General features: G+C 40.2%; 1 protein-coding gene across 2 annotated transcripts; it reads right to left on the bottom strand.

The window, feature by feature from the left end:
• Nucleotides 1–5,624: 5,624 nt before the first annotated feature.
• zgc:113279 (uncharacterized protein LOC553749 homolog) lies at nt 5,625–18,295 on the bottom strand. Of its 2 annotated transcripts, XM_062386862.1 has the most exons (11): nt 18,087–18,295; nt 17,283–17,404; nt 15,018–15,042; nt 14,780–14,826; nt 14,478–14,622; nt 14,064–14,367; nt 13,855–13,960; nt 13,141–13,287; nt 10,601–10,661; nt 9,983–10,170; nt 5,625–7,630 (listed from the first exon to the last, which is right to left on the bottom strand). In XM_062386862.1, exons 1-11 carry the CDS (start codon nt 18,250–18,252, stop codon nt 7,598–7,600), a joined length of 1,344 nt encoding a protein of 447 aa, XP_062242846.1. In that variant the 5' UTR covers nt 18,253–18,295; the 3' UTR covers nt 5,625–7,597. The 2 variants fall into 2 exon arrangements, with proteins under 2 accessions (XP_062242846.1, XP_062242845.1); XM_062386861.1 differs by having other exon boundaries at nt 5,625–10,170.
• Between the last annotated feature and the right edge of the window lie 6,866 nt (nt 18,296–25,161).

Raw genomic sequence — 25,161 nt, 5'->3', positions numbered from 1 at the left:
ATCTTCCTCAAGGGCCTCTAGTACACTTTGTCTGGCTGCCATAACCTCGGCCACTGAAACGGCAGCTCACTCACCTTTATATTCTTGTGACCCCCCCTCAACCCTCTTTGGATCTTTGATTGTATCTCAGATAGCTGAGAATAAATTTGAAAAGTTGTTTATTTTTAGATTATTTTGTTAGATAGCTTGTGCTTGCAGGTGCAGATCTCCTGTCTGTGTCAAGGCCCTCTCTGACCTCTGTATGTCTTCTGTTCCTTATGTGCTTGTCTCTTAGGAACCAGGGAAAATGTGGTGGGAAAACAGAGTTACTAGTTCCCCCTTGAACCACTGTTCAATTAAAAATATATACAGACATGACATGTACAGTTTCACATTTTCAAGATCTCCTAAAATCACCATTTTCCTTGATTTGACCCACACTTGTGGAAACAATCAATATAAAATCCATTTCAATTGATGCGGATCAAATTTGACCCTCAATGTACAACAGTTGTAGCACTTATACGAAAGTATACGTTTTTTAAATATTTTACGAAAGTCATCAAATTTCAGGCTATAAGTATGACATTTAGGGTATTTTCTACTGCTTTCAAAACAGGTCAAATTTGATCTAAAGAGTATGTTATGGTTACAAGTGAAAATTCTAGCATGTTTACATTCATCAAGTGTGAGATACATAGTATAAAACTGTTTATTTTCATCAGCAGATGGAGTTTGCTGATTTTCCTTGAATTGTAGGTGTTAACCTTTTTCAAGCCATTTTGTCTTTCATCTTGTCCATTGGTGTTCTGTTGCTTCTGTCATTTTTTATCCTTTTCTTTAACTTTAAAATTGGATTGTCTTATTTAATCTGCTCTCGCTGATTTTAGATTTTGTATTGTTTAATTATTTGTCTTTTTTTTATGACATTGTATTAATTTGCCTCTTGTCTTAGATGTTTCTTATTCTTGTTTTTATTTGTCCTCTTCGTAATGGCTGTTTTGAAAGGTGCTTTATCAATAAAATGATCATTAGGTTCACCTCCAGGTCTTTTTTTGCCATCCATAATTTCAATTTCTTCTGTGCATTGCATTGTGGTCGATCCACTAGATCCACTATCAGCACACTGTAAAAGCAAGAATGTTTATCCAGTGTGTACACTGATGTCTTTGAATGTACTTACATTTTAGTGAGACCACAGATAACAGTCCTGCCAAGAATTGGTATTTAATACTACTAATACTAAAATAAATAACTACTGTGTGCGAGTGGTCATGCAGGCGAAAGAAACAACGGGGTAAGAAGAATGCAACGCGGGATTAATTTAAAGTTGGGGGGATGGCGGTGAGGTGGGTATGCGGCGAGAGAGGAGAGAGAGTGATGCAAGAAGAGGAGAAGTGGAGGGGGGGGGGGGGGGGGTGGAGGGACCGCAGCGAGCATTCGGCGTCGCTGGAGAGAGGAGGACGAGCTGTGTTGCAGAATGGCCTGCAGCTCAGTTTGAGGCTGTGTGTAAACCAGCGTGCAGCTTTTAAATTCATTATGAGCAGATGAATGCAGCTATTGGAGGAGCTGTGGGGGTGGGGGTATGGGGGGGGGTTACAGTTGGTGGGGGTGAATTTGGGGGCTCTCATGCGACTGAAGACCAGACCAGGGGTACAACTCTTTCATTTCTTCCATTAGTGTATGTCATTATACAAGTGTTAATTAGTCCCTGGACTCCCTTTTTCTCTCCCTGTCGATTAGACTACAGGATTAAATCAAAACTAGACATTTGCCCACAAATGGAACCTCCTATGCGATCTTTAGACGTCTTGTGGGCCAAGATGAGGGCTGGTGAGTTGCTGAGAGGGTTCGTCCTCTTGGGAGCAAGAACACACTTCGTAATTTTATGGAAATCACGCCATTAGATTTGAATGTTTCTCCTCTGCAGCTGGAGAAAAAAGGTTTGTTTTATCCTCTGCAAAGCATGAACATTTCAAATCAGAGTTCACGGAATCTCTCCGTCAGTGTTTGAGGATCCTGCATCTGTGTCACAACTGCATCATTCGAAAACATTCTCCTGCGTGAAACACTTATATTTGCAAACTCTTCAGGTATCTAACTCTGGGCAACAGCTTTAAACTGACAGCAGCTTACACACACACACGTTTGCATGCTGGTTGGAAAGCTGCACAGTGACTCTCAGATCAGTTAAGTAGGAATGGATGATAATTTCCTTTAATTGCACATGTGAGACATTCTGTTGGATGATATGAGTCTGGGGTCTCCCTCAAGGGCACTTGGACATTGTGTGCGGAGGAGACAATATTATTTGGCTGCTCACAGCACTAAAGCAACTCTTTGCCACTGTGTCTTTATCGTAGGCTATTGAAAAGTAACACCATAACTTGAAAATATTTCTCTTATTCTTGAACTTTAAAGCTTCTACATGACATAATAGAAAATACCAACGCTTACTGTTGAAATTTTGTTATTGAATTATAATTTTTTTAGATGTTACATTCAATGCTATTTCATTAATAATGTGTTTTCCTTCCAACTAACCAAAGCTTCATGTATTCACACTGGTTTGTTGAGGCCATAACTATTCTCCCTCAGGTGAACAAACATTCTTTGAGTATTTGAACATGCAGGTGCATGACGCATGCAAATTCTTTCAGGTTGATTGTGTTTTCTGAATTAAATCTTCTTTCCGGGTCACCGCCTTTTGCTCCTTCATGACTTAGACAACAAAAATGTAGCCCTCCTGCTTGTAATGGCGTTTAATTACTCCTTTATCTTTTGTTCATTATACTGTGGTTCGTTGGAAATTGTGGTGAATTGAGGATTTTCTCAAGAAGCTGAGATAAGGTCTTGTTTCCCTGTAAACCCGTGAGTCACATGTCACTTACACTCACTTAGTTTGCCAAATGCTCTTGTTACTCATATTTGAAGTTGGCACCAAGAACGAAACTGTTCATAGCTGGCAGTCCTCTACGCACGGCAACCCTGCAAGCCCAGACACATGAGGGCAACAATCGTAAAAGAAGAGACACATGAAACGATGCCAGTTTGAGGAGGGTGCTGTGTGACTGTCTAAAGGTCACAATGCTAAAGGCCTTTGTTGATATGACTGAAAATCCCATATAACAGGGCAGCAGTTTTAATATATATTGGGGGGGGGGGGGCATTTCTACGGTGGCCCTGAGAGCTCAACGTACAGCAACATAAGAAAACACATGCAAGTTGACAAAACACAAGCAAAGTAAGAAATCATCTTCATCAATTTCACAAGACAACACAACACATTACAGAAACGCGCTGCAAATAGACAAACGCGCTGCAAATAGAGGCGACAACACAACGGAAGTGTTTCCAGAGGACAGCAAAAAGGGATGGACACCGCTGCCACAGGAGACAATAAAACGTTCAATACATCATACGAATTCGGTTCCGCACAGGGGTCGGCAACCCGCGGCTCAATATTGTTCCTTTTATACAGTGTGTCACTGTGGCCCACTGTGTTGACCTCACTGTGTCCACACTGTAACCTGCATTCTCATGCTGTCTGTGGTAGTGGCTCCAGGAGCATGACACAGCTCATGTGTTGTACCAGTACATCTTTATTGATGAGGTGGGATTCAACCTGGAAAAGGGGAGGCGACGGGGCAGAAACCTCAATGGCCAGCGGGCCATTGTGGAGGTCCCCGGCCAGCGTGGTGGGAACATCACAATGTGTGTTGCAATGAATCACCATGGGATCTTGCACCGCCATGCCCACCTAGGGGCCTATAACGCTGCCCGCCTCCTCGTCTTCCTGGATGTCCTGCATGACCTGCTGGTACCACCTGGCCAGATAGATGACCCACAGCGGATCGATCACGTTGTCATCTGGGACAATGTGGGCTTCTACCGGGCTGCTCAAGTGCGTGAGTGGTTTCAGGACCACCCCCATTTCTCCGTTCTACACCTTCCACCTTATTCTCCTTTCCTGAATCCTATTGAGGAATTCTTTTCAGCTTGGTGGTGGAAGGTATATGAACGGAACCAACAGGCCCGGGTCCCACTGCTCCAGGCCATGGAGGAGGCTTGTGGCAACGTGAGTGTCGAGGTCTTTCAGCATTTTTGTGTGTGAGGTTTTTAGTTTTCTGTGTGCAGTTTTGAGAAAGCAGTTATTGTTTTGAAAAACGTGTGTTAACAATTGTGAAAAACTGTAAGTTTTGTGAAGGGGGGAGGGGGGGGGGGGTTGAACAGGCCGGTTTACTGTAATGTTCTCTGTGTGTACCGAAATAAACCTTTTTATGCTGCATATTTGTGTCCTGTTTCATGTTTGACTCTGAAAAAAGTGAGCCTACACTGAGACATTTTACAAAAGGAGAAATGGCTCATTCTCCAGAGTCACTGTCATTCATATGGTGTGTTCCATTTTGATGATTGTGTTTTCAGTTTTGCACTTCACTGTGCTGTAAATGCTTGGTAGTGTGCAAGCAATTGCTTAGTTGTGTGTTCTCAATGAATGGTATGTGTGTGTCATTTGAAAATATGGCTGTGTGTACCAAATGAAAACACAAGTTCCATTTTGTGAACAGGTAAGAGATTTGATGGCAAAGAGTCACCTTGCAAAGGGAGTGTCAGGTTTAGCATTTTGTGTGTGAGGTTTTCAGTTTTCTTTGTGCAGTTTTGAGAAAGCCGTTATTGTTTTGAAAAAATTGTGTTAACAATTGTGAAAAACTGTAAACTGGTACTCCGTAAAAGGAACTTCTACTTCTACTCATATATTTTGTTGTGAATAAAGCAGGGCCCAGTGTTTCCATTGGCTTCGTCAAAACCTTTACATTCTTCAATCATATGTAATTCTTTAGAAAAAAACACCAACCTTTTTTTTTGTTTTTGGATTTGCTTTATTGATCTTTTTAAAATGAATTGTTAACATCATGCATGAAGTGTCATATTGACATTGTCAGCTTTCTTAATACAGAACAGTCCAGTACAAATAGAAACACAAATCCCTTGACCATCTGTTTACATTTAACACAAACACAGATATGTAACATTTCATTTCTTATTAAGAGCTATATGAACTGACATCCCTATGGGAAAAATAAAGTTTAACATTATAATCAAAGTTGCATGTTGCCATAAATCATGTCCTCATCAGTTTTAGACTGTGCACTCGCTGAGAGAAAAATTTGAATGATTTTTCGGGAAACAAATCTTGTATAAAATGTGTCCACTCAAACCACCTTATTCTGCATAGAATTGCTGTGGATTGTGTAAACCTGTGAAATTATGAGAAAGTTATTTGATCCCAGACTCTGGGGGATTGGAGTCTGGGTGAGTCTCTTTAAGCACATCAGACATAGTTGGTCTGTTCAATGCGATCTCTTTGTAATTACTAATGTAATATCTTAGCACTTTCATACACTGATCTGCCCTCAAATGATTTGGAGCCCCCATGGACTCATCTCCCAATAGTGTAAATGAGAATACTGGAGCTACCTCTTGTTCAATAAAAAAAAAATACTGTCACCATTTAATGTCTCTTTAATCAGTAAATAAAAATATTGATTAGTCTTAAAAATAATTGTATGAATATCATCAGTAGTAACAAACACACAAAACACAAAAGATAATTCAAAAATACACCACAAATATTACAAAAGTATGAGTATACATAACTTTAACCACTCACTGGAAAATGAATCCCATTGTCTTCTATAGACCAAAAATAAAAACAGTAGAGAAAAATACCTCGTACCAGCATCATTGTTTGAGCAACTAGCAAACAACTACTATTCATTTGTGAAAAAAACTTTTACAATATATATTTGAAAGAAAATTAGTGACTGCATGGATCACACAGCCTAAACTGATCTGAGGCACACTCAAGTGTCCCAGCTCCCAAGAATACCTCAGTTATGATACAATGCACACTAGTGACAGTTTTTGGAAAGCATTTTTGACTTGATCTTCACACCCCACTTTCACTGTTAATTTGGCTAAACATACCACTTTTGTATTGAACAAAAAGAGATTAACTGATGCTCTCCTCTCACCCTCAGTAAGAAGGCACAACACAAACTGTCCTTTTGACACAATAACATATTTTACAGACAACAGGGTCTCTGTAGACAAACTTTGATATATACTTACTGAGCACTTCATTAGCAACACCATACAAATAGTTAGTCTACACGCACTAATGTCAATTTGTTCTCGAACATCCTCAGCTGAATCGCTGATTGGACAAGACGCTTGAAACTTTCCTCTGATGTTGTTAATGTTTTCACCCCTGTCTGTTTGTTGGTTTGTTAACATTACACAACAACCCCTTGATGGATTACCACGGAATCAAGGATTTGGTACTGATCAGAAAAGAACCCATTCATTTGTGGCTCTAAGCGGTAGAATAATTTATATCGAAATATTTGTAATGTTTGCAAACTGTGACATTTATTTAGTTATAGTCGCAAACAGCCACTTGACAAATAATGATAATTTTCTAATGGTGACACACTCTGGCCAAACCGTCTGATCCATGTGACCGAAAGCACTGGCCCATAGACTACTTAGTGACAATGTGCAAATACTACTGGCACATTTTTAGCTTACATGTCACAGTTTACAACACACAACGTTTATCCCTCTGGAAGGGCTTCTTTAAAGAAAATAGATCACGTGTTTACCTACTTCTGATAAGGACTGGTACTGAAACCAGTTCAGCACCAACAACTGTGTCAGAGTCATTGACATCACACTTGTTCCACATTTTTAATTGATATAAACATTCAAAGGAAGTTTCTGACCTACTTCTCTGTGGTTCTGTACAATGTGCTCCAGCAACAGGGTTGAGAGGATTGACAGACTGGATTATTGCAGGTGTTTCCCAGAAAGTGCTCAGTGAGTGTATTTTAAGTGGTAAAAATACTCAAACTATATTCACTCCCCATCACCTTACAATACTTAGTAAAAGTGTCATGTCCTCAAGAAAATTAGGTAAAATAAATGGCTGTAAAGCTCTTTCACTAAGCTGGGTCCCAATGGGGAGGGTTAGTTTTTATAAGAGAATAACAAATCTATTGCCGGATTCTTGACAAAAAACAGAATCAAGGATTTTTGGATCATATACAGCAACAAACTGTGGCGTTGTTGCTTAAATACAAGCCAAGCTTAAACTATGTCCATAAAAAAAACGTGACTGTCCCTCCCTGCCAAAAAATATGGTATTTAGGGGCCAGGCTTCTAAAACATGCCTGGACCCACAAAACCAGTGTGCAGAAATCCAAAAATGTAAATTGACTCTTATGTAATATTTAAAAAATATTCTCATAGGATTTTACATATGAATCTAACTGAAAACAACTGTTACTCAAATGTAACAAACAATGGAAGTTTCACAGAAACCAGCCAATGGGCACCTGACGTTTCTGTGCATGTAACCATAAACACCTGATTGCAAGTCAGGCATTTTTACAACACACAAAACATCAGATGCTTTACATTACAGGCCTGAACTCATTCTCAGAGTGAAAAGAACCCCAATAATTGAGGTCTCTCCATGACAAATTCAGGCCTGAACCACATCAGAACATTACCGTTGGGTCTCCAAAGTGCCCTGCCAGGCGGGGGGGCCAGAGGCTCAACCAATTCTAGGTTGTAGGCTCCAGCGTCCCTGAGAAAGAGAGAGAGAAAAAAAATGTATGAACAAAAAACATTGTTTCTACTGCTATAGCATTTGTTACTGGATCAGTTCAGTAACAAGTTCAGTTTTAAAACTCATCTTGTGAAGCTTAGTTCTATGTTGTGTCTTCAACTCAGACTGACTTCGGAATTAATCTCAGTACTAGTAGGCTAATCACGACATGCTCAAAATGAGTCCAAAGGAATAACTGATACTGATATTACATGTTTTGAACAAATTCAAATCACCGTTCATTGTCTAGGGATCAAATGTGTCTCATGTCATGGTAACCTATTCTCATTAAGACTTTTGACTCGGGAACAGAGTGTTCCATTGCATGAGAGACAGAAGGTAAAAAAAAGTTGAACAAAATGTGTATGCCGTTCAACCTGCCTGTGAGTCAACATAACTCTCCTACACAGGATATGTCAACCACGGCCTACGCACATTTCTCTGCATGACACAGGCATACCAGAGTATTTAACAGTACCTTACAATAACATACTCCACAACAGCTTCAGAGACAAATTGATCTAGCCAGCAGGGTAATTCATGCAAAAAAGTTCCCAAAGGTCCTACAGGGCGCTCCCTTCCAGTTGTTTGATTGCAACACATGGGCTGCTTTCAGACATGCACTGGAATCTGCTGTTCCTGTTGATTTTACTAGAAAAGGTGCATGTGTGGAAGCAAATTTCAGAGTGAGACACTCTCTCAGATAAAGTTCATCCAAATCAGGGAGAAGTCCATGTCTGAACACAGGGGATCCCCCACTGGATTCACTGCGAGCGACTAAGGGGGGTGATGGTGCTTCTAACAGGCAGAAATGAAAAACCCCAAAGAAATCCCAGTGTCACTACAGAGGAAAATGCAGCTAAACTGGAGGACTTGTAAGGACGAATGCTCTTTTGTCAAGTTTGTGACCAACAACCAGCTTTAACAAGACTGCTAAGTTGTAAGGGAGCTGATAGCTGTGGAACCAATGGAATTGTTACACGGTGTCAATTTGTCTCAAAGAACATCTGCAGAATGACTAACTGATATGAAATGAAGTGGAAAAAACAGGAGGACACCACAAGAAATGTACAGTTTTTCTGGCTTGCAATGACACAAAAGACATCACAAAAAGCACCAACAAGACATATTCAGCTGAGTTTGATAGGACTCCAGTCTAACTTTTTACATTTGTTGCACCATTACATCATTTAGCTGCAATAATACACCTATTATACCTTGTCTGGACAGTTCCCAACTAGGGCTGGGTATCGCCACTGATTTCCTAAATCGATTTGATTCTGATTAACTTAGGCTCCATTCAATTTCATATATATATATATATATATATATATACACATCATAATTATAATACTAATATATTTGTATTAGTGGTCTGTCCGGGAAACCCTGTACTCCCTCCCCTCTGCTTCACTGAGACGAGGGAGGGACACGACTCAGTAAATTACAGATCCAGATCAGCTTAATGTGAGGTGCACTTGTGCGGCCTCTGGAGCCCTGCAAGGAAGGAATTCCTGTTTTTGGAAGCCATGCATGCTGCAAGTGCAAAATGGGAAGGCTATGACATCTGAACATGCTGGTGACTTCTCAATACTCCTTCAGGCTTAAGTTGAAAAGTACACATAAATCCTCAACCATATTTGTTGAAAACCAACATCACAAAATTGTTAAGCTGCAAAGCAAACAATGAGTGGATAACTGGATTTCTATTTAACTTCATGTACATCCTATGATCTCCCATTCTCTGGAGACATTGAAGTCTGCATCTTTGTTGGTTCTTTTGCAAAGACTGAAGATCGACTGACCAAAACCAGGAAAATTAGCGGCGAGGAGCATCGACATTACTACCATCTGACATCAGCCTCATAAAAGAAGCAGTTCCAGCCATGACAGAGAGGTTAGTGTAGTCTCCTGGCTGTGAGCAAGGAGAAAAACAGTGCACGAGAGTGATGGTACAGCAGTCGGGTAGTTACTGCTTCTGTAAAAAAGTGTTTCTCTTGAAAACAAACGAGGGGGCTCCTTGGTAGCTTGCTTGGTGTAAAATGTTCTACAAACCAAAATTTAATGATTACAGCTTTGGGTTTGCGTCCTGCCCCAGGGCCTTTGCTACTTACTAGCACCCCCCCCTTTCTCTTACCTGTACTGTCATGTTTCTCTATGTCACTGCCTAACCCTAACAGCAGAAATGCCCCAGAAATGTTAAAAAAAATATTAACAGATGTCCTTGAAATGTAATTTTAAAAACATAAAACCGAAAAACAATATGTCCTTTGGTAAAGGGACCTAGTTTCCCTTCAATCCCTTTGTTACAAACATGAAAAAAGGCCAAACCTTAGCTCTCATAGGGTGATGCACCATGGTGTGAAGGTAGCTGTCCATGTGCAGCAGACACTCCAGGGTCTCCATCATCTGCTCTTGGCGGAGCGTGTGGAGTCTGGTGTGACTTGGAGATCTACTGCTCTCCTGCTCACGTACTGTGGCCTTCAGAGCCACTGAGGCACACTGAAGGACGCTCATTCCTGAGAACACAAAAGCCATTTGGATTATTACTGGACTCATTCTCTGTATGTGAAGCTTAATCTTTCACATTAAAATTGAGCATTCCTAAACCTAACTGTAACATGGTCAAAGAAAGACAGAAAAACATGCCACGAGCTTGACTGAAACCAGGCTCAGATTCAACCACAAAATGTTTACAATATTACTACGACTGGTTTTTCATATATTATTATTATCCATTTGTCACAATAATATAAATATAAATTAAAATGCTTACCTTATTTTGATTTAGTTATAAAGTACCATTTGAAATCTCTTCAGTTATTTTACCTTTATTTTTTTGTCTTTACAATATGCATAACTGACAGTTTGGTACTTTGCTTCCAGTTTGGAAGAGGACTATATCAACATTTTTTTATTATTGTAATTTTTAGTAATTGTGGTACATACCGCAGTTATCAGTGGCTTCGATGTCAACATACACACCATTCATCATTGAGTGTTTAAGAACCTAAAAGAAAACATACACATGTGTTAAATATATATTATTTCACAAAGGTTTGGTAATATAGTATAAACCAGCTCCTGGACAAGATATAGACAGTTGCAATAAACCAGTCCAGATGTGACTACAGCACAAGTCAGCACAGGACGCACTTAGAGCGACTAAAGCAGCTGTGGCTCTGCTGCTCTTGGATGAAAACAGAGGGGAGAAAATGGTCGCCCTGAGATATTTCAGTTATGTTGTTTACTGACAGAAAGTAATTGTGTCAGTGTTTCCTATGTGTCCCTTCAGCCTCACATACACATCTGTATTTATCCCTGTAACAATTTTTTGTTATGACAACCAGTCTGTAGCTTAAAATGAGGGTTACACAACTCTTCCTGCCCCCCCTCCCTTTCCATCCACCTCTCCTCTCTTCTCCATATACCTCCGCTCACCCCAACCTGTCGAGGCAGAAGGTCTCAACCTAACTGTGTAAAGTGATTGGATTGAATGCCCCGCTGCAAATTGAAACTATAAAGACTAAAAGGGTGTGTTGTTTGATGTGAATGAGAGTGCAGTTTTTTTTGTGTCACACAACGTTTAATTATGTTTCACCCAACTGGTTTAGCATGTCCTGTAGAATGAAGCTTTGAAAATGTTAGAAATTCATGTAACAAATGAGTGCTGCCTTCAGATTTGAGTGCACTTGCACGTATAGTATGTTGAAACTGACGATATACTTTTATTTATTTGATCATGAATAAATCATCTTAGTCTTTAATGAATTTAATGTTTAGTCTATAAATGATTATAGAAAAGAGACACAGGTCCTTCATAATTTTCCAGATAGACATTTCAATGATGAACAAGAAAATAAGTAAACCTCACATTTTAAAGGCTGGAACATCTTTGGAAAAATGCTCCAAGTAATAAGAACTAAATACTGGATTAGATAAATCGGTATCACTGAGCATCTAACTCTAGCCGTAAAGTTTTAAGTAAACATTGTTAATTAATTCAATATAGCTACAACTTGTATGTGATTACTACTAGTAAAATCTACAGGAATGATTTGAGTTACACGTCAAAATGAGAGAAAATAAAACCGCTTTTCATTTCCTAATGTTAGAAAAACAGATACTGTCATCACAGAAGCTTTTTGGGTTATTAGGCTTCTTATATGCGAAAACTGCAGAAGCATTATTAAATTCAGCAGACAAAAGTCAAGAATTATCCAAAAAACTACCATTAGCGTATCTGAAAAGTTAATTGGCCCTTTATCATCGCATCATCAGCTAGAATTTGGGCAATCAGGGGGGGACATGATTTACTTCTGTTGTAGCCTTACCAGCTACTTCTGAATGCCTGAATGTTTATGCTGTATTCAAAATGGGAGGAGCACTGTTCTGTGCATCTCAACATTACGTCCTCTTACACTGTTTAAGGTCACTCTTTTACTAATGTTTGTGCTGAGGGTTTTATGGTTAGGTTGGACCGACTTTTTGGAAGGGAGTAAGAACCCATTACATTTACTGCGGATCCAGATCCCTAACCCTAACCCTTTAAAATTGAGAGATATGATGTTTTTCAACATTTTTGTGGATCTCTGGTGGAGCTATCACTCAGGCTGTAACAATTCCAATGTGTACAAGGGCAAATTAAGTAATATGTCGACTTATAACTAACACTGTGCCTTCACTGCTGCAGTGAGTCTACAAGACAATAAAGCCTGTGGGGGAGTTTTCCTCTGAGGTGAAAAAAAACCTTTTCTTGTCCAACAACATCTGCTTTATATCTTTGAGTTGGTCTATAAAAGTTAATACAATACAAAGAAAATTTCCTCTAGAAACACAATGACAGGTTGGCCAAGGTGCTACTTATCTTCAGCTATAACAACCTGAAACATCTGCCCTGTACAGTATGGTCTCATTGCACAGAAGCATCATGTACCCTTTAACTACACTCTATTGTATCTGATATAATGCTACCTGTCATTCACAACAGTATGATTCATCCTTCATACAGACATTAAAAACAGGTTGACTTAACGTACTAAGACATAAGCTGTGTGCAGCGTGTCTCAGAGAACCAGCTGAGCTTTTCACCGGTGCAGACAAAATACTTCATTTACTGACGCAGATGAAACCTTCACAAAAATACAGGACATGTACCTGTTCAACCTGTTTGGTTCAGAGGTAACCACATTTGTTGCAACCAGTAACAAATTGAGTCAAGTTGCTCTTCAAAAGGGAAAGGGTTCCGATGTGTAAAGAAAGGGTAAGACCATTTCCTTAATCACGAAAATATAAAAGAAGAGGAAAGAGGCTGTTACACTCAATCTTTTGACCACGACACATATTTTTAAATACGATTAAACTGACATGTAATCGGTGGCCTATCAGTCTAATTGTAAACCCAATGATAAGAAATCGCCTCTTGTTGGTATTGTCTGAAAGGCACAGTTCCAAACACATGGCATTGGGGAGAAAAACAAGGCTCTGACCTCCAGGACTCGGATGTAGCCTTTCTCAGCGCTCAGGTGGAGGCAGGACTTTCCTGAGTTGTTGGTCTCATTGACGTTTGCCCCCAAACAGATCAAATCTGCCACCATGAGGTGATGGTTGTGATTTGCAGCATGCAGCAGCGCGGTCTGAAAAAGGAGGCCATTAACATTAAACTACATAATGTCCAATGATTAAAAATGCAGCATAAATTTGATTATGAATGTGTCTGCTTATATCTGTTGGCAAGGCACCAACAGCATTAGACATTTAACACTGAATTGTTATTGATGTGAATGCCCTGAAAATCTGTGTAAATTAAGCTTTACATTTTTTTAAATGAAGGTTCAAACGCATCCTTTACACTTCAGTATGATTCTTTATTGTCCCTTCACATATTGTGTGAACTGAATGAGTATCTGTGAGACTTTACAGTTTTGGTAAAGTATAAAAAATTCTCACATATTGATTAATGTGACATACAATGGACAAAGATTCTGTGAAAAAATAAGTTATAGAGTTTTTCAGTGATCTACATTATTATATTTTGAAGCTAATACTTTTAATTGCAGACTTAATCCATCCAGTTAACCTAATTCATCACAAATATGATTTGTAAACAAACGATAACAGACGATAATTTCCGCGCTGAGTGAGACAGATTTATTATCAAAGTAAAGTAAATCTGAATTGTGTTGAAGTGAAATATACTGTACCATTCCATCAGAGTCTTTAAGGTCCAGGCTGTTGAGTATAGACATCCTTTTAGCGATGGTGTAACCCAGTGCCCTCTTTCCGACACATGATACTTTATGGAGAGACCTGAAGAGACACACAATCCAGCATATTTAGACAGAAAGAAATTCATATGACAAAACAGGTATTTACTGGCAAAAGGCAATTCCCTGACTTGCACCAAACTTACGTTTTGCCATGTTTATCGGTGGTCAGTAGTGTTTCATCAGAGATGTCCCTCATCTGGCTCTCTTCTTTCTGCAGCTGGGCCCAGAAGAACGCAGAGCTGTTCATGTTCCAGTTGTGGTTCTGGGGATCAAGCCACTCCTCCCTTCCTCCACTGTCTCTTTTCACACCTGCAATGCTGGGAGGCTGAAGGCTGGTGTGCAGGAAGCCGAGAGGCGACGGGTCCTGGTAGTACTCCACTTCGCCCAGTGGGTACATGTAGGACTGTGGGCTTGGGAAGCTTTCATCAGACTCGTCACTGTTGTACCCTTTAAGTTGGAGAGAGGACATTGCATGTGAGGAGTGGTTGTAGTTGTTGCTGTTAATATATTCTTCAAGCTCATATTTGATAAATGTGGATCTGGTCTACGTGAATTACCAGCTGGAGACTGCGCAGGGGACAGCAGAGGGTTAGGGGACAGAGTGTGGGAAAGGGAGTGGTGGGTGTTGATGGCCCTAAGATCCTCTTCCAGCACCTCCACAATGATTGCCAGCTCCTCCAGGCTTTTTGTGAGACATATTTTCTGTAAACACGCAAGAGCCAAGGTAAAGCATGCAAGAGTATCTGAAGTGCTGCTCAAAACTGACATGTGATCAGCAGTGATCCCTAAACCCGCTATTTACATACATCTTTGAGGAACCTCCTGGGGGGAGTTTAGATCTGCGTTTTTCAACACTAACCTTGGTGGTCTGGTGTCCTGTGCGAGTTTTGACACGTTTCTTGTCTCCTGTGGAAGAAACAGTGAAGTTTAAATCAAAGAGTAAAGTGCGTTATCCCACAAAGTAATATTGCATTGTATAGTATTGCAGGCTGATGTATTAAAATGTATTCAACTGACAGAATAAAGTACATTATCTGTTAAGGAGAATTAATACACACAACACATAATCTACTATGATACATGTGGTAAATACTGACCTTTGACTGTTTTGCTGAACGCCTCCTGCATTAGTGTGAAGCAAAAAGAAAAGAAAAAGTTATATTAGTGCAGTCAAACACAAACATTTATGTAGATATTGTATGGCTGGACAGGGCAGGTTTATATCTGCATAGATCTACTGTTTAAAAGACTTAAAACGGAAAACTCTTTGAGGTCTGGGATCAGTGGTTCGATCAACCTCCTGCTGCACATATCTGTGGGTTTTATATCGAACCTGCTTGATGTCTACCGGCTTGTTCTATGTTGTTCTTATGTGTAGAAAAAGACCATATGAGGAACAACAAGTGCAATTTGACAAGAGATTTTTTCAAGCTACCGCCATGAGACTTGGCTTGGCTTTTCACCTCACTCTCCTCTATGGCTCTCTCCCTCACACAGACACAAGAAGAAAAGCACATGTACTGTACATTTGTCACACACACTCGCACACCAATCCAAAACTATAACCTGTTTAGGGAGCAGAGGGGAGACATGTTTATCGGGAGGGAACAGGGCAGATGAAATAAGCGCCAAAGTGAGTTTCTAATTCATCCTTTATAGAGCGTTCAGAAAGAATAATAGAAGCTGAGCGTGGCTGAAGAGAACAGCTGCAAGTCCATCGCCTGGCAGTCATTTGTGTATCGCAAGGAAGATGCCAAACAAACAATGGCTATGCACCAAGTCACTGCAGCAGGTTCACAAATTTGTCTGACCTTTTGAAATAGTACTAGCAATGAAGAATGCCACATCTCCCTTCATACAAGAATGAAGATTCTACTTGTCCCTGTTGTAGTCTGCACTACGACATAAATACGACTTTAAATTCATTAGTGGTGTCTGTTGGAACAATTTTAACCTTGCATCACAAACCACTTTGATTTAACAAAACAGTATTTATTCAAACCAGGCAAATACATATTGGCTTTACCAGCAGTTAAATGGAAAGAAATAATGGTGTGATGCTGGCCTACATACTGTAGCCTAGTTCTATAAAGCTGCAGCCCAACAAAGACGCTTAACAAAACAACTGAACAGAGGCAGACCAATAGCGGACACATCACAGGGGATTGGGCGTGTTTGTGGTATGAATAAGTGTGTATGCTTTGTTTATATATATCCCTTATGTTTTTATGAGAAAAGGGTTATCTAGTTTACTTAATGTTGTTCAGGGTGGCACAAAATACAGAAAGTAATACAGGGTCAGGGCACCAAACCAAATCCATTCAATTTACTTTAAGGGTTGGTAAACCTGGAAAGGTTAGCAAGAGCAGGCTACGCTTTGATAAACATGTTTTGCAGTTGAAGGTTTTGTGTTTTGTGGACATGGAAATTTTGGATGCACCATATTTCCATAACTCATTCGCTAAGTTCTGGCTACCGTCAGTGCTTCACCGCTGTATGTCTCCAGTTGAAGACTCGGTGAGAGCAGGGACAGGGTGCAAACAGGCAGGTAGGTTAGTGACAGACGTTTCATTCAGTCTGGTAGTTTAAGGTAGTGTCTAATACGGTCTTGTTTATCAAAGTCCTGCGAAGGCCACAGACACCAGATTTTATTTATTTGTTTTAAGATGACATTTTTATATTTAGGGACATTAACCTCTTAAGAAGCGGGTGAAATTCAACAAAGGATTCAACAAATAAGATTGAAAAAAAAAGAAGCAACTTACCTGCCCTACCTTTAAGTTACAGTGGATTGTAATTATATAATTTGTTCTATCGCTGCAATAATCTAAACAAACTAACAAAAACCCAAACTGCTTCTAATATTTCCTACTTCATTTGGTGAAGGAAGATGCGCACAGCAAACATTGTTTTTACGAGAAAGGTCTTGTGCTTTTTTGAGGAGCCGTGATAGTATGTAAGTAAACATATGCAGGTTTATGCAATGTGGCTGAAAGCACTAAAATGTTGACTCATGTCACTGCTGCACGCTAACGTACAAACTGGTAAAGGCGATTCAAAGCAGCTCAACTGGTTCAACCGTTGGTGCTCCTGCAAGTGTTGGAGTTGCTGTGTGAGATGTTACGGTGGGTAAATGCTGCTTTTGTTCAACATATTTTGGGACTTTTGCCGCCCCGATTGCAGCACAGTCGTTCATTAAATAATATTCTGTCTCTTGGATTTGACCAAATATTATGCCGGTGTGTAAATATCTACCGAGACCCAGCCCTAGTGATTATGTTTATCTTTTGAATTCCCATCGTGAGATATTTACAATTATAACCTCTTATTTTTGGAAAAAACTAATCAGAGAAAAATGTCACCTGAACATTTTGAGGTTCCCAGCCTTGGGCTAGACGCTTTTTCCTCAGAAGATCCCTCACTGGGCACTTGACACGAACTCCGAGGTAGACCTTCTCACTGTCACACGTGGAACGTCTTACACCTGTTGAGGAAACAACACAGTGAGCCTCAGTGGGAGCAGATACACAACGGCGACGCAGTAACACAGTCAGGAGTTTCGGTACACATACAGAGACATGTAGACAAAGTCCACAGAGATGACAGCAACAGTTATCTTGCTGACAGAAAGATCAGTATGATCATGAAATACAAAACATTCCCCTGGTTTTTACTATTTAAGTAAACAAAGTAAATTAATATAGACTGAACATTATCCAACTGCTGTTACAAAGCATTATTCTATCAGTATCACACATACAAAAACAATGTTGACAAAAATATTAAATTTATTTTTAAACCATGGCCCGTTTTTAAATATGTAAGAACAAATGTTTATATCATAAAATACCTCCGTAACTTTTTCCACTGAGGCGGTAAGAACATACTTTCAAATAATTACCATAAAAAGAGAAAAAAAAGAGTAATTTATCCAATTTTGTATTTTCCTATTTTATGCAACCTAATCCATTATTATTTATATGTAAATGTACATTTCTCCCACTACTTACACACAGTGTGGTTATTTCAGTGGTTTATTAGCCACCCCAAGCTAACAAACAATCAAGCTAGCGGGCGAAAGACAAACATCGAAACGTGTCTTCTGACGATCTGTGCACAATAACACTGCTTAACTCCATGTGTGTTAGCAGAACAACAATTCATACCCTGTTTCCTCCAGCGGTCATCCTGGAGGGTGAAGCCCGGGAAAAGCGTGTCCGGCTCGGCCAAGCCCGCCGCGGTTTCCCCGGGAAGAGGAGAGAGCCCCGGGGCTACGTCAGCCGTCTCGTCACCGCTGTCGCTCCTGTCCCTTCTTTTGTATTTTCCTCTCATTTTGAACAACTAAAGCGAAGCTGAAAAAGAAGCGTCGGCACGAACCGTGTCTCTCTCGCTAACTCTCGGCTTTGAGGAATGACAAGTTCGAGCAGCACCTGCCTGAGTGACTGACAGCTCTGCGTCACACCCGGGAGGGACACGCCCCCTGCCGGGGGCCTGTGCTCCACGCCCACTTCACAGGTGAGCGGAGGAAAACAGTGAGAAGCCAGGATCACGCTTCAGTTCACATGAAACCTGCTGTGACTTATTACATTGGTGTCATGTTAACATTTAAAGCACACACACTGCAATCTACATGTAGTGATTTTAAGCCCCAAAGTGAAAGTCATTTCATTTCAGTTCAATGATATTTGTGTAACACGAAAGCGTATTGCATTTACTGTACTTTGATTATCGCGTTAAATAAGAAAAGCAGCGCAGGTTTACTTTTCTTTTATGGTAGGTATCTAATTAAGATTATTAAGTCATTGATTAAGAAAAACAGAGCAGATCCAGCTCCGACAGGGTAGTTGTTACAATGAAAACAATTAGAGTGATAATTATGGATGGATGTTATTAATGAGAGAGGTCAAAATTCATGTAATACAACTACTACTTATAATAATAATAATAATCTAAACACCAATTCTTGCTTTGAAAAAACAGGGGTAAAGCATTGGTGCATCACATGGACAGGGGCTGTCTGCTCCCAACATCTATGTGTTTTCAGAAGAGACAAGTCTTCAAAAGGTTTTCGGAGCTAGAGGGGGACACTCCTGCTCTGTCAATATTTGACAGCTCCTTCCAGCTGTGTAGGGATGGCAGTGTCAGACATGTTTCAGCGATCCAAGTCAATCTATTTATTTAGCCTGCTTGAAATCTAGCCAGATTCTGTGACTTGTCGGTGAGTTCCCTCGAATTGCCTCATTTCAGAGTTCATATAGCGACTGCAGTCTGAGCCAGACTTAAGAGTAATGCTACGGCAGATAAGGAGCATGAGCCCATGTGATTGAGTTCAAGTAGATAATTGCGGACCTAGAAGTCGCAGAGGGGTGAAGTGTGCCTTTCTACTTTGATAAAAGACCAGACACGCCATTACATGTTGGACCATCTTTTAGAGTTTCACTGTGTGTTAGGCCAGGACTCACCAAATGGAGACTACACTGTGGCAGCGAGTCGCACAAAAGCTGTTTCCATTTATAATTGTTCGATAATTATAAGATCCTGGTGGGAAAGAGGCCTGGGAGCATTTCTCACTACTGACCAATGAGTAAACGATGTTGCATATGTAAATTGAACGTTACTGGTACCGCCATAGTGAAACTAGGCTAATAAGTTATAAATATCTCATTGTGCCCTGTAGCATTTCTTTTGGGTTTTCAATGTCAATAGTATAACATCACAAGGGCAACAAATAATTTAGATTAAGAGGAATTTATAGGAAACATATTAATTTAAAAGAAAAGAAAATCAATTTGGCTCAAAATGATGGGGCCAAAAAGAACAATTTCTGGTGGGACTGAGCCTGCAGTCCTGGCTATGGTCCTCCTTCCCATGGGAGATGACTCTGTATTGTTATGTCTAGGTCTCTTACATGGATGGTTGTATGTCTCAATAGTGGTTGTAATGCCTTACAACAACATGATACTGTAGCTCGTTTCAAAATTGAAATAGTTTTTTCGAGAATAGTGAGCTCAAAAGAGTTACAGGAAAGGATAAATTCAGAGAATTCAGAGTATTAATGTGTCTTGAGCATCCAGCCATGGATAGGATTTTATAAATTTGAGCCTGTGATTTTAAGAAGATTTGCCTGTGGAAAGAAGAAAAGAACTCCAACCTGCCCACTGTGGCCTCAAACCGTGAGTGTGGTTAAACAGAGTGAGGTCTGACATTGAGCTATGCTGTAACTACAGCACTACTGTTAAGCCTAACTACTCTTCAACCTTTTTGTAGATAAACTGAGAGAGGGGATATTATAAATATATATATATATATATCGACATAAACATTCACTGTTTTGTGCGATAATGGTGGAATGGGTTACAGTTACATAATTTGAGGAGATAAAAGCATTCCTAACAATCCCATATACCGCAGTCATCACTACGAATTTGTCTATTTTAACACAGAATCATTTGACTCTGGCTCTTTTGGGTTTATGACCCTCCCATAAACTGCACTCTATAACATTAGGATGAATTTAGAGCCGTTGCTTTACTTTTCCCTATATTTTGGTCTCTACCAACTCCTACGGAAAATATATGGCTCTTTGGCTGCCAAATGCTTCACAGTGTTCAGCTTTGCTGTTTTGTGCAAGGCAGGTGGAACTATATGAGTTCATCAGAGCTAAGGGAGATTTGTTGAGCGTTCAGTAGTGCAGGGAAACCCAAAGGGGGTATGGTTCATTCTCCAACGTCAAACAAGCAATTTAAGAATCATCTGACTGTGTCTTATTGCCGCCCCTGACTGCATGTCCCAAGGGGACAACTATAATAAAGCCCCAACTGAAAAAAGCAACCACATTCTAGTGAAGCCTGCAGGGCCAGAGATATTTCTGTCTTTTCAAGTAGTCAACAAACACGGTGCTGTCAAACCTCAAAATTAACTAATTGTAAGTCGCTTTGGATAAAAGCGTCTGCCAAATGACATGTAATGCAATGTAATGTAATGTAAAAAAGGTGACCCTAAAGAGATTATAATCAGATTTAAAATATACCTCACTTTCCTTATTTAACGCTTATTCATTTAGAAATAAATGACAAAGGATATTTATCTTATCTTCCTCCCACAGTCCCCAGACATGCAGAGAATCAAAATTACCAGCATGAGTAAATGTGAATGCTTTCCTGTCTCTGTATGTCTGCCCTATATAATAATACCCTATACACCCGCCACTCTCAAAATGTCAATGCAGATTGGCTCCACCTCCCACCCACAGGTTAAGCTGTATAGATAATGGATGGATGGATGAAAAAATGAATAGAAGAATGTTAAAAGAAATCATGGCGGATGGAAAAAGGGGAAATTATGTACACATGGATGCTTGAACAATGATGCAGATCAATTGTTGCCATGACACGGTTCTTAGACATCATGAATGAGTTGATATTGTATATTTGATGCAGCCGAGAGGTCGATGATGTTGTAGAAGTTGTTGATGATGAAGGAAGGATTCCGAGGACCCAGTAGTTTCAGTGTAACAAAGTTTATTACAAGAAATTACAGGTCGGGACGGGCATCTAGATACCCGGAGACACACAGCCAATAGTGAAAGTCTGACGTGCTGGGGTCTTACACACAGTTATATAGGGAGTTTGGTTCCACCCATGACTTCTGGGTAAAACACATCCCACATGGGATTTCTGACTAAATAAGGACACGTTTTTGTGTCCGAACATGAAGACACACTGGTCAAGAACATTCCTTCTGAGCCCATCTGTTAACTGGTCAGAGATGGTTCCCTAGATCAAAGGTCGTCCCCAAATAGGTAAAGTAAGTAAGACAAACACTTGGTGGACTCTCTGAGAATGTCTGAGTGTCCAAAGGGCAAACATCATAAATGTTTGAACAAGTTTTACTCTAACGAATACACAACATTGACACATTTGAATATGTCTCCACTGTCCCTGATCAGTCTTTCAGGAAAAACAGTTGCAATCTGATGACTTTGAAAGGGGCCAGATGCCAGTTAATTCTCCAGCTGAATCATGTCTCTCTCCAAGAAAGCAGGGTACCAAAAAATAACTGCTTTTGAAAAAAATTCTTTCAAAAGGCTGGTGAGCTCAGTTAAAGACAGATGAGGAATGATTTATAAATAATATCTGCTGCTTTTAATGGATTTAAAATTGACATTGCATAGCACCATCAGTGTCACAGATTAAACACCATCAAAGCTACAGTGACATATAACATACAGTATCTCTCAACAACTAAAGCTAAACTTACAATTTGAGAAACATAGCCCTTGGTTACACATACTGTAGTAGGTCCCTCAGCTCTAGACGAGGACGTGCCACAAGGTCGACCTTATGGAGTAGTGTTTAATACAAGTAATGACAAGCAATCAATTAACTTTAAGGTGTCATGGACAGTTTAGTTTCAGAATGATACTTAGGCTTTTTGGCCTGTTCAAACGAGACGATTTCATTTAGAGCGAGACCTACTCTGAGAACTACCACAACATTTGTCAATCCCTGTTAGGTGGAGCATGTTTTGATATGATATGATCGTTTGATGAAGTGACAACAACAGATGCATGTGTGCAGTTGTAAAATGTGCATTCGAGTTATGGCTCAAGGTGCGAACGCAGGGCGTGAAGTGATTTATTGTGCAGAGCCAAGAGTTACACCCTTTCTGCAGAGGCCCAGACCTCTCATCTCATGTCAGCCTCCCAATGCCAGGAATGTCACCTCAGGGAGTCACGCAGGTGTCTGTGAAACCCTGAGAGACATTACCAGCCTAACACACATGAGCAAAAGGCAAGAAATGGATTTTTATGTGGTCTATGTACACAGATTGTATTAGATTAGATTGATTGATTGGGAGAGGCGGTGGTCTAGTGGCAGAAACTTGGACTATGGGCAGAGAAGGTCTCTGGTTCGACTCCACGGAGAGACAACAAAAGACGAACCTGGATTGATCTGTCCAAAAATCCAAGAGTCTCCCTACCCTGTCTAGTGCCCCTGAGCAAGGCACCTTACTCCCCCAACATCTGCTCCCCAAGAGCCGTACATGGTTGCTCACTGCTCTGTGTGTCCTGCACCAGATGGGTCAAAAGCAGAGATCAAATTTCCCTTAAATGAAATGCAGTGTAATGGAGTATGAACTCCACAGTCTTCACTCTGTGCAAAAACAGTTCAACCAAAGCTAATCCGAGGAGCCCTCATCATACACATGGGCATGTGAGTACTGTTTGTACAGATATGCATGAGACACAACATAACACCGTATGAGAAAAGTAAAAGCAAAGTAAATACCTGAAGTCCCATCAGACATAAAAAATAATCAATCAATCAACCAATCAAATTGTATTTGTATAGCCCACATTCACAAATCACAATTTGTCTCATAGGGCTTTAACATTGTGAAACATCCTCTGCCCTAACCCTCAACAAGAGTAAGGAAAAACTACTAAAAACCCCTTTGACAGGGTAAAAATACGTAAAAACCTCAAAGAGAGCCACATGTGAGGGATCCCTCTCAAGAGCAATAGATGCCACGTGTAGAAAAACATCATCAAGATTAAAGTTTTTAGCAGCAATGATGAGGGTAAACATTTTGAAGGATAACTTCAATACTATATATCAAGCAGTCCTGCTGCAATAGTCTATGGTCAGCAACCAGCAAGATTATGATCCACCATCCAGATCGGATCCTCTATAGTCCACAGTCATTGTCCACTGCGGCCATTTAGGATCCGTCATCAGCTGCCCCCTTGGTCGTGGTCCACCACCATTTATCTGATGCCAATGCGAAACAGGATCTGCCATTCCCACCACGATCAGCCGGCACGACATAGAATCCACCACGCTGGATCCACCACCGCGTCCACAGACCAGGATCCATAAATCGCAATCCATGATGATGTGGCCACAGCTGCGGCCCTGGATCGGTGGGCGATAAGGCACAGAGACTCCGGGGAAGGGGTCAAGTCCGAAACATGTATTGATGTTTCTGCAGACATTTCACAGAAAGGCCTGTGTAGCATCTAAAGTTATAATATAATGGACATTAAGATTAAAAGTGAACTTCATATTCTCCTGGAATTGAGTGGAAGCGTCAAGTTTCTACTCTACAACCAGAGCCAAGGTACCACATCTCAGCTCAACACCTCCAGGATTGTACCAGAGGCCCAGCGATTGTCTTCAATGCAAGACTTAGAAACGTGTTTAATAATCACATACGGAGAGACAACTCCGTAAAAACCTGTTGCGTTGACAAAAGCAGAACACTTAACATGATTAACATAGCTCAGCATTGAGTCTGCCGTCTTTGATGGACTGACAGAGACAATCCTGATATTATCTCTGCCTTGATCTGGAGAAATAGGTCTGGTAACATAGCGTGACAGTAGAGGCGGACCTCAGTGGATTTGATGTTGTGACAATGAAAGTCTTTCGGAATTCTTTGTTCCAGAATTAGAATAGCAATCGGCTGAGTGTTTACAAGTCCGCCCACCTCAAAGAAATAGTTAAAAAAAGTATAAAGGAAGTTGTTTTATTATTTTAACCAATTTGTACACTTTCAAAGATGTCTTCTTGTAAGTCGCTTTGGACAAAAGCATCAGCTAAATGTAATGTAATGTAACCACAAATATGTCAGATCTTTTTTAAACATCCATCAAAAGTTTCCTGACACATAGTAAACAAAATGGAAAGACATATTTAAATGTAATGTGTTCTTTTCGCTTCTCTCTCGTCCTCATCCCACCACCAATCAGTTCCCAGTAACTCTTCAAAGTTTCTATGTGGTCATTCCACCCAAAGCAGACAAACAAATAATTTTTCATGACCCTCATGACAAACCAGGAGTTAGAAATAAATAAAATAAGCAGCAAGTGCAACACCTGAAATTTGATCGTAGAAAAACATAGTTTAGAATAGAATCTAATCTATTCATTGAAAAAGATACAAATATATACATTATTAATTAATATTTACATTAAACTCAGTTACTTGAGTAAATGTATCGATTTGACTTCCGTCAGTGGAGGTGATCGTGTGTAAGCTTGCATGCTGTGTAGGAGGAAGAAGGCTGTGCTACAGACTGTCCAGGAGTGTTACATGTGAGTCAAAGGGCACATACTGGTCAAGGAGCTTACAGTGGTAGAGGCCAAGATAATACCATCCGTCAACTTAACAAGCAACTATCTTATCAGATAATGTCTTTGTGGTGTGTTGAGCCAAGTATAATGCAGTTGGGTTAAAT

The sequence above is a fragment of the Platichthys flesus genome, chromosome 4 (genome assembly GCF_949316205.1).
Source record: "Platichthys flesus chromosome 4, fPlaFle2.1, whole genome shotgun sequence".
In the NCBI taxonomy this organism is placed as follows: domain Eukaryota; kingdom Metazoa; phylum Chordata; class Actinopteri; order Pleuronectiformes; family Pleuronectidae; genus Platichthys; species Platichthys flesus.
This window is presented reverse-complemented; position numbering and strand designations above follow the sequence as displayed.